The following is a 10,746-nucleotide window of genomic DNA, read 5'->3' as shown; positions in this document are numbered from 1 at the left end:
TTTCTGAATAAGTAGGGCAATATTCTCTGGTACATTTACTTTGACATAACCACAAACTCAACGGACGTCTATTTATGTCACTGTGGTGAAGAGCAACTCAAACGTTGCTCTTCACCACACCAGTAAACATTATTACTGTTATTAAACAGTAATAATGTTTAGCGTCATAAAATTCTGACTTTCCTTATTAGGTTAGATATCACCTACTTAAATCTGAATATTGTCATCTGTATGTGGAGTTCCTCAGGGATTGGTGCTTGGGCCAGTTCCTTTTCGTTACACATGTTACTTTTGGGGGCTGGTGCTTCAGTGACAACTTAACCGCCATCTGCCTTACTAGTGTGAGATTTGTTTTTTAGGCACAGCTTGAACATTATGTATATATACATATTTCAAATCAATAAGCACCCGTCCTCTGATGCAGATGTTTAAAAGTGTTCAACGCCCTACAGGCTGGTTTCTCTAACAGTCAACAGAACCAAGTACAGCAATGCAACAGCGCAGAATACGACCATAAGAAAATCATCTCTACTTCTACATGTAGTCACTGATGAATGACAGAAATTATTTTAAGAGAATCTATCTGTACAACATAATTTTTTTTTAAATGTGCTATTTTTTTGTTACGTCGTTGACACACAGTTGTTCCACATAAACGCTGTCGATTAAAACTGAAGGCGTTAATGTCTACTTATATGGCACTAAAAAATGAAACTCATTGGGTGATGTACCTTAGACGTCTACACTTGGAATGACAGTAAATATCACAAAAAGATTTGCAAATGAGTTATTTTGACAGCTTTCGCCATAGTCTATGTGTAACGTATTGATTTTTAAGGATGGGGTGAATCAGAAACCTCTTTCTGCACAAGAAATGTCGATTAGAGTCCATTTGTAGACTTGTAAAATGTAAGGTTATAATTATAATGATCATGACCAAGTTTAAAACAGTTTAATTCTCAAACTGTAAATTTAATATATATATTTTATATGAATAAATTATTAAAAACTACAAATGTTGGTAAAACATAGTTGTGTTAGTTAAATACAAAGTCAACTCCTCAAATCTGTACTCAGATCCTAATTTTCAGCTTTGGTTTTAAAATAGGCTTTTATTTTGAAAGCAGTGGCCAGGTGTTTTTCAGGTTTGGGTATAAGCTGAGTGGAATGGTTCAAGACGTTGAATTTTGAGGCGTTCCAGTTGACATCTCCAACTTAGAACTCCAAATATTTTAACATCATATCCATATATCTGACCAAAGCTAAAGCTGTGTCCACGTTTAATCTTATTTATATGAAAATCCCCTGGCAGGAAATGATTGTTTTCAGAAATTTGTGGTAAAGAAAAATGTAAAGATTTAAAAAGTTCTGATTGAGGGTTAAATAAAGAGACGGAGGTGCCGTATTTCTAAACGAGAAGCTCTTTAATATGAATATGCGTGCAAAACAAAGTCTCATGCGTACATGTAACAGCTTCAGACAAGTGAAGGAGATGCCATCACTGCCACCATGTGGTGTAATGGAAATACTGCTCAGTATGATCACATTTCTTACATATGTTCTCCCCCCCCTTATAATTATCTTATAATTCTCTGTTTGTCAAATTATGGCATACAAAAATAAAACAATAATAGCACAAATAGAAGGAAAGTACATGCAATTTGTCAAATTTACAAAAATAGTAAGGAATGAAATTTCCATCAGCGTGTTTTGGTCCTGAAATCTACACAAAATATAAAACCTCTCACTGCAATCCTATTTTTATTTTCACACTTAAGCGTTTAAATGCATCTTCAGGACATCAGTAGTCAAAATAAAATGTTAAATATGTGCTAGAGGACAGGAAGAGTATCTCATACAGAAAGCCGCATCACTTCTTCTTTTCTATCTCTTCCTCCTCAACTTCTAGTCGATTCAACAAAAGCAAAATGGGGAAACGAGCGCTGGTATAAAAAAGCAGAGTGTGACATGTGTTATGTTTAAATACAAAAGAAAAAAAAAACAAGACAGTTGCTGCGGCCGGGTGAGATCACTTCTTCATGCCGATGGTTTCGTATGTGTCCTGCTTGTGAGGAGTCAGACCCTGAAGGAGGGGAGAGAGGAGGACATATATTTATATCCACATGAATAATGTGAAGCTTCAGCTTAACGCGGCGCGGTTCTCTGAAACTCACCGTGTAGATGCCCTCTTCCACATTCTGACAGGAAAAAAGACGAGAAAGAGATTAGAGACAAAATAGTCATTGTGATACAAAAAACCCCAGAAATAAACGGGAACTGGAAGAGTGACTCAAACTAGCAATTCAAGTTTTTAAAGTAAAACCAAACAGAGGCCGAGCTCTGTCCTAAAATGACATGCAGCACGTTCTCAGTGGGCTGAGCTGAAAGGTGGACAGGATGTTGACTTTATTCTCCTCTAACCAGCCGGCTGCTCAGTGGTCACAGCCACTGCAGAGAGGAGACTCAGTATTAGCACAACTCACCACGAAACAAACTCTTTCACACTGCCTAACACACACACACACACGCACACACACACACGGTTGATGCTGTGTGCTCATTTCCTTCTTCACGTCCAAAACCTCAGCCTCAGCATGTGTCCACTGAGGTTAGCCTCAACAGAAACTCAACTTCTTTTTTGTCGACTGAAACGCCACTTTTTGCTGCAGCGCGATGCGCTCCACGCACACGGTTCACACAGCGGCTCCCGTTTTAGTCGAGCAGTCACTCTTACCTGCTTTGACTTTCCTTTTCCGTCGCTGGCCTCTCTGGCGTTGTAGATCTGTCAACGATATACAGAGAAAAACATAGACCTCTGAAGCTGCAGGTAGATTCATTTGCAGTAAATACATGATGTTATCAAGATAAAAAAAAAACGTGCAAAAGCGTATAGTTCCAACCAGTGTTGTAGTCAAGTCCACCTAACCCGAGACCAAGACAAGACCAAAACCAGAGTGTATCAAGACTGTGACAAGACCAAGAGATACCAAGTCAAGACCAAGACCGAGAGAAGTCGAGACCGAGTCAAGACCAAGACCAGCGCCCCATGATACCTGGTTCCAACTCTAAGCCTTTATTGAGATTTTATGTTAGACGAAACATAAGGTACAGTCCAATTATGGAGTAACAAAAAAGTATTTTTCACAAATAAAAATGTGGAAAATGTTGTTTTACATTCAGTTTAAATATATGTATATGTATTTAAAAAAAGTCCACCGAATGATCCTGCCACCGCCTTGGGAATGGTTTGTTCAGGTAATGTAGATTTTCAGCCATGCAGGGAACATTGCATTTAGGCAGAAAAGTTCCACTTCTGTGTCAAACTGTAAACAGAACTTTTTTTTATGGATTTATTTTAATAAATCTTCTGGACTGCCCTCCATCTAGACATATTGCTTTAACCCGTCTAGAAAATGTGGGTTTTTTTTACCTTCACTTTGCTCATTAATATTCTCCTTCAGGTGCTACATTTCTTCAATGGTGGGCACTTTTATGCTAATGTGCTAATAGCAGAGCCAATTTTTCTTGCTAACTTTAGCTTTTTTTAAAAATTCAAACATAAAGGAACAACCTTTTTTTAAAAATAATAATAAATAAAAATAAGATATAAACATAAACACAATGTCTAGAGTATCATGGAACATGTGTCGAAATTACATTTTTGAGTTGTAGTCCTTCAAGGCTAAATACAGTTTGAATTTAAGTTTAGTATTAGCTTCTGCTAAATACTGTGTTGGTGCAGCACATTAGCATTAGCTTCTGCGTCATATGTAGGTAAAGCACTGTAGCGTTATCTTCTGCTAAATACCATGTTGGTGTAGTGCCTTAGCATTAGCAGCGCTAATGTTTATGATTACTGTTAACTTTAGTTAGTGGTTACCTTCCCTGAATTTCATGTTATTGACACAGACATTAAAATATATATCTATGTATAGATGGTATTTTTCTTCCATACTTAACTTGGAAGCGTTTTGTTACACTACGGTCTGTTTAACATTAATGAGAAAGAAAGATTTGTGTGGGTGCGAACCTTGACCCTGCAGTAGAGCGCGGTCAGAATGATGCCGTACAGGAAAAGAATCCCATCCAGAACGTAGCAGATCTCTGGCTCCGAGAGAGCAGCTGGAGGACGAGACGACAGACAGCAGAACGTTAGAAGAAGAAAGCCTGCAGCGGACTTCCACTTTTACACACCGTGTGTGACTATAGCTGGTCTCTATGATGATGATGTGTTAGTGTGGAGTCATTTACAAAACTACCTCATTAGGCAACAGCCTAAATGTTTGTACCATTGTGAATTGTGAAAGGTGCGACAGTGGCGGCCATTACAACGTCACAAACAGCGCGAGACTGTTTGGAATATCTTGATAGGAACAGAGAGAATATAAACGAACTGCTAGATTTATACTATATCGGCTTTTTCAAACAACGTACAGAAGACTGTATAGTTACGCACACTTAATGAAAACACCTCTTTGTTTGGCTGTCCTTTTTTAGATTAATTGGGGAATACCAGCATTATTTGTATTTCCTAATTGCCCCAATAACGAGTTTTTTTTTTTTACACATTACCTGATTTTGTTTAGTATTTGTCGGGACAGGTTTTAAACTGTGACTTGAGTCAAATATTTTCAGAAGCTTTGGACTACAGTTTGTTGTAGTTTTATCTCCAAACAGAACTTGCGTTAGGGTTTTAGGCGGCTTCACTCGCACCAGAACTTTTTCACCCCACAGAACATGGTGCGGTCAGCCTTATAACTGCACAGTCCGAATCGTGTTGCTTCTCCTTTTTTTCAGTCTAAATCAGTGTTTCTCAACCTTTTTTGGCCCAGCCCCCCCCCCCCAGCCTTTATCCAGGTCCCTCACCGCCCCCCACCAAAGAATTTGTACTACTTGCTACTTGCACTGACAATTATTTTATTATTAATGTTACTATCATTATTGTAGATGTTTTGAATCGGCGCACCGATTATGTTTTCCTGTACACTTCAGCGCGCCTTACGCTCCTTCACTTCGCGCACATAACGGGGTAAATGTAGTGAGTTTTGCGCTAAACGTGGCGTCTGGAGGAGGGGCGCTGGGGGGGGGGGGGGGTATGTTACGCTCCTTCATAGGGGCGCCGATTTATGTTTTCGCATCCATCTGAATAATGTGTAGTTGCGCCCCTGCCCATGACACTTCAACAATATTATTTTACCTTTTATCTGGAAATAGTGTCCTTTTATTCTTGCCATACAGTCTCTGTATTAATTATTGCTCAAAAGGTCTTGCCATACCAGTTTATTCCTCTGTATTTACTTTAGTTTCTTAGTTTATTCTTGCATTTTGTTCTTCATTCATTTCTATTTAGTTTCATTTGATTAGTATTATCCTCTCTTGGTTTATTGCTTTGTCCACTTTAGTTTCTTTCTTGTTGCTACATTTATTTTATCGTTTATTGACCATCAGTAATTTTCACTCATCACCTGCTGCGCCTCCTAATCGTCATGTGTTTCACATCATGTGTTGATTTTTCACTGTTCAGCGTCAGATTCTCTGTTTATAATTCACATCTAGTTCTTCGCTCCGTTTTGCCCGCTTCTCATGTTTCAGAGTTTTGCGCAATGTGCGCGGCGGTTGTTTGTTTTGTTTTTTTTGTTTTTACTCCCTAAGGTGCAGGGCGGTCGGGAAACATCGATGGGGGGAAAGGCAGACTGACATAAACCTTTTAAAACAACAGAAACAATTTCTGCATTCTGATTATTGAAATGTAAAAGTGTTGTGTTGTTCTATCACCCCCGTTTCATACCGGACCACTTACAGCTCCGGTGTTAACGCTATAAAATGAACGCTCTCTATCGTGGTATCACCCATGGAGGGATTTCTTGATTTCTTTATTTAAATGGGTTTATTTTTCAGAGGGATACAAAGTCGTGATTTTAGTAATTACATGTTTATAAGAGCGATTTTCTGTTGTCCTTCCATGGAAGCGGGCAGCTTTCAAAGGGAAATAAAACACTTTTTAATATAAATTGCTGCTTTGACATGATCACAGAACTGCCAAAACATATGTAGCTACATAAATACCAGACAAAGTGAATCACAGCAGCGTCATCAGCCGGTGTAACGCTGAACTGATGCGGAGCTGCGCCATGAAGCTACAAACACTGAATAGAAGAAGAGCTGCCATCGATACAGTTGCAGCCAAGCATGGTTTAATGTTACACAATACAGTTTTACCAAGTTGCTCAAAGTCTAAACTGGTATTGTTGTGGATTTAAGGTGTAAAGTTTACCTTCGACTAAACACCCCCCAAAGGCATCCCAGCGCCCCCCTTTTGTAAAACTGTCCGCCAGCGCCCCCTGCCGTCCTCTGAACGCCCCCTGGGGGGCGGTACCACCCACGTTGAGAACCGCTAGTCTAAATGTAGCAATGACGGTCATGAAGGTTAAATGCTTACATGGTTTCAGCAGACCACAGAACTTCTTTAAAAATGAAGCTTTTTGTTGATTAGCTCAGTTCCAAGCAGTAATCTGTCTTTTGGAACAGTGGCTTCTTCCTCTCTTAGCGGCGTTTCAGATGATGACGCAAACTAGTTTCAGACGCCGTCTTCACAACTTTTGATTGATCTAGACTAGGTTCATATCATATTTATATTTCACAAGGAATCGTGTTTTTCTCTGTAACACAGAAACCTTCTACTTCCTTTTTTTAAAGGATTTATTGGCTCTAGTGGCCTTTATTTGATAGTGAATTGACAGGAAAGAGGGTAATGAGAGAAGGGGAAGACATGCAGCAAAGGCCACCACACCAGGAATCGAACCTGCGACCTCCACATGTGGGTTGTGCTTAACCACTGCGCCACTGCAGCACCTCAACCTTGTACTTCCTGACTGGTTCGATGGCTGGCCAATCCGGTGCCGTTTTATACTTGTACAAAATTGTTTGTACGGACTAACGTCCCAGCCAAAGTCATCTGGAAAAGGCACCAATTGAAGAAAACAAACATCTACAAGACAGGTATTAGCTAACAGAAATAATTCTCATTGTCCTAATTGGCCTAGAAAATAAGTTTATCATGATTAGCTTTTTTTTTTTTTTTTTTTTTTTTTTACAGCAAAGACCAAACTGTGGCAGATTTGTTTTGTAATGAAAGGAGAGAGTAGAACTGAAACAATCAGCCAAACCCACCGTGTTGTTTGCCTCTGCTGGCAGGACCAGATACGTAAAATACTAAATAAATAAGCCAAACAAAAGACTAATACTAATGAACAGTTTCTGAAAGGTGCGTCTGATGCTCTGTAGGATTCAACATGACATTTGGCAGTAAATTGAATCATTCCTCAGGCTCCGTATCAGATGATATACAACATAAGATACAATAAATGTTGAAAGTTAGATGAGAATATGATGTGAGATATATTCTCCTGAATATGTGTTTCTGCATTAAATCCATAATAACCATGTCTGCCAGTTATCTATGCAGACAGTAAAAAAAACAAACTAAAATTGCTTTTAATTCTCTTCTTCCTTATATATATATATATATATATATATATATATATATATATATATATGATACTGGAAAATGATTTAATGTTAGAGATGATGAACCGATCTGGCCGATCAACCCACAATCTCTGGTTTTCTTTGCGGAGCGATTTTCCGATCATCAACCAGAACCGCTGCTGGGAAAACCGGTCTATTTCAATCACTGGCCGATTGATTCTATTTACTGCGGTCTGAGCCATTCTTATATGGCTCAGACCGCCATATATATATATATACACACTGAACACACTTTTCTGTTGACAATAAATTTGCAATGTATAGAGTCATATTTCAACCATTTTAATTTGCTTTCCAATGAGGCTTGTTTGTCAGTAGCTTCTAAAAAGAACGTTAAGCAGATATTAAACATAAACTTTCCATTAAGCTCACATTTCTATATTGAAAATGTCTTTTATTGAAGTAATATTTTAGTATTGAATGTTGTGTTTTCATCGACTAAGCAGAATGAACAGAAGTTAAGGCCATAAGCCATCGGTCTAGTCCTGGAAATAAAGGAACTTTTCAATAATATTCCAATTTATTGAATAGGACTGCATGTAGACAGATGAAATTTTGCTATGAAAATAGTTAGAAAATAGTTAGAAATCCTTCAGGGGATATCAGCATTTTTTTATGCATGGAGGAAGGAATAAAAACACAAACAAAACCCAAATGAAAAATAAATGTTTAAATATTTTGAATTCCCAAAATAGCAATAAAATATTGCTGTTGGCAATGTTGTAACAGAACGTTCTGTTTAAATATACCTAAAGTACAACAATTAGTCGGACTGAAAATTTGTCAAAATATCTGAACTGAGCAAAATTGATCAGATTGATATCAAATCAGTTCAATGTTTTCGATATCATCCTGTGACGATACCTGTGACATATCGTCACAGACTATATCTAAAACATAGATATCGTTTTAGACATCATTACTAAAATATTTTAAATGGTAAAATGGGATTTTTACAATTCTTATGCTGACCAACAGTAATATGAACCATATTAGTACACTTTGCAGTGGCTGTTGCGTTACTGAAAATGTTTCTTTGAAGCAGTTTTTTGAAGCACTGTCAGTTTCTGTCAGTCACTTTGTCCTCCTGTGCTTTCAGGTAACAGAAGAAAAAAAAGGCTTTATCTTCTGTGTAACACCAACCTGCACCAGACCAGACTACGAATTTCAGCTGAAATGGCAACAGGTTTTTACATCCATCCGCCATCTTCTCATTTAAGTCGCTGGCAGTGAGAATGTCACCTCTTTCCACAGAAAATAAACTTTAAATAGACCTTCTGCTTCCTTTATATATTCAGTGTGAGATGAGCTTCTGAAGTTCTGATGGGGCAAATAAAACCTCACAGTTCTGAGCTGAACATCCTCACTTTAACACTTCATAAATACTAAAATACCTCAGAGCTACAGTCTGTTTTTTGTTTTTTTATTAATCCAGAAGCTACAGTATGAGAAGACGCTCTGCTGCTTCCTTCCCACTTTCTTTCTTCTCTATTGAAATCCAGGAAGTGGAGCACTTCCCTACAGCCTTAGGTCACATGATGGACGTCCACAAGTGACTCACTTCCAGTCGCACTCCTCTTGCTTTCAGTCACAGCTACAGCCACCAGGATGGAGTTGCGTTTGGTGACGGAGCAGATAAGACCGATGTCGGCTTCAGCGACGTGAAGTCACTCCATCAGCGCTGCTGATCTCCCTGCGGCGATATCGCCCTTCCTTTTCTAACATCGCTGCCTTCAAAGGAAACAACCAACACCTAAAATAGCCCTGCATTAATGTGTGTAATACCTGAACACGCATCCCAACAAATTCACAACTGTTACCACGAAGCAGATTGTTAGCGTTTTGGTTTAGATCAGACCAGAAAAATGGGAAAATTTTATTTAAAAAAAAACAAAAACACGTGATTTCAATTTTTTAAAGATTTTATAATGCGTCAGAGAGGAGTTTGTCTCTCATGGTGGCGTAGAGCAATTTAAAAAAAAAAATTGTAAATAGGCCGCCAAGAGCTGTGGTTTGGAATAATAATTTAAAAAAATTCAGTTCTGAGAAGTTAGGGGCCGTTTTTATGTACTTTTTATTCTCTTATTTTATTGATTTTTTTTCTTTTTATTGTTATCTGGACTTAGTCTGCAATAAAATCTAAACACATCTAACATACAGATTACTTACTGCGCCTGAGGAACCATTTTATAACTATACAACTAATCTTATCGATCCGCCGACATTTTACTTCACCATCATGAGGAAACATGCAGGAAGTGTAGAAATGTGAAAATCTGATAACTGATATTTCAAACTAAACTTACTTTATATCCAACGGTTTTATAGCAATTACATAAAAACGACACATTTCCCATTTTCTTCTAGTGTTTGTGGTCGACTATAAAAATAAGATGCTGATCAGTTTGTTTTTTTTGTTCTTGGTTTATTGGTTTTGGTTCTCGAAAACTGACAAAAACAGAACAAGTTGAGCTTTTTGATCCCAATAAATGACAAATAAATAGATAAATATGCAGTAAGTGTGCAGTGAGATGAGGTTAATAATCTGTCAGGATGTGGATGAGTCGAGCTGTGATGGGGTTTTTTTCTGCTGGTTTACAGTCAGCACCATTAGTTTCCCTTTTTACAGGAACTGCAAGTCCGCTGCATCCACCGAGCGCAACGGGGCCGAATGTCACCAGAACCTCACAGATCATCTGCCAGCATAAACTAAACACACACTTAAAAAAAATAAACAAACTAAAATATGTGATCTGCTTCTAGAGTTTGTTTCCGTCTGTGTTTTCCTCTGTCTGGTTAACCAGAATTCGGTCGCTCAATCTAACACACACACACATCAAAGAGGTCAGTGCTCCGAACTCACCGGCTCTGCCGAAACACATCCAGAGAGGGACGGTGGCCAGCAGTCGACTCCCGGCCCTCGCTCCCATGGTGACGGGCTGAAACGCGGCTGAAACACGGACTGGAACAGCAGCAGCAGACGCTGGGCGATGTCTCAGCGCTCGGGTGTTGCGTACTTCACAGCTACGAGGGGAAGTTGTGGTCTGAGCTCGAAGTCCATTTCTCTCAGATCTCATCAGACCACTCCCCCCCCACCCCCTCCCTCACCCACCCCAGTTAGAAAACACTAACCCAGAGGAAAAGAGGCACCAGCTGAGGCTGTTGGGTTTGACACAACCTAAACTCTGAAGTGTGAGG

General features: G+C 38.8%; 1 protein-coding gene across 1 annotated transcript; it reads right to left on the bottom strand.

Moving 5' to 3' along the window:
- Positions 1-1,405: 1,405 nt before the first annotated feature.
- Positions 1,406-10,604, bottom strand: fcer1g (Fc epsilon receptor IgFc epsilon receptor Ig). The gene is made up of 5 exons (XM_008435035.3): positions 10,412-10,604; positions 4,031-4,122; positions 2,735-2,782; positions 2,175-2,198; positions 1,406-2,083 (listed from the first exon to the last, which is right to left on the bottom strand). The coding sequence occupies exons 1-5, from the start codon at positions 10,476-10,478 to the stop codon at positions 2,030-2,032; spliced, it is 285 nt and encodes a 94-aa protein (XP_008433257.2). The 5' UTR covers positions 10,479-10,604; the 3' UTR covers positions 1,406-2,029.
- Positions 10,605-10,746: the final 142 nt, after the last annotated feature.

This window comes from Poecilia reticulata, chromosome 18, assembly GCF_904066995.2.
Source record: "Poecilia reticulata chromosome 18, P_reticulata-male-v2, whole genome shotgun sequence".
NCBI lineage: Eukaryota > Metazoa > Chordata > Actinopteri > Cyprinodontiformes > Poeciliidae > Poecilia > Poecilia reticulata.
This window is presented reverse-complemented; position numbering and strand designations above follow the sequence as displayed.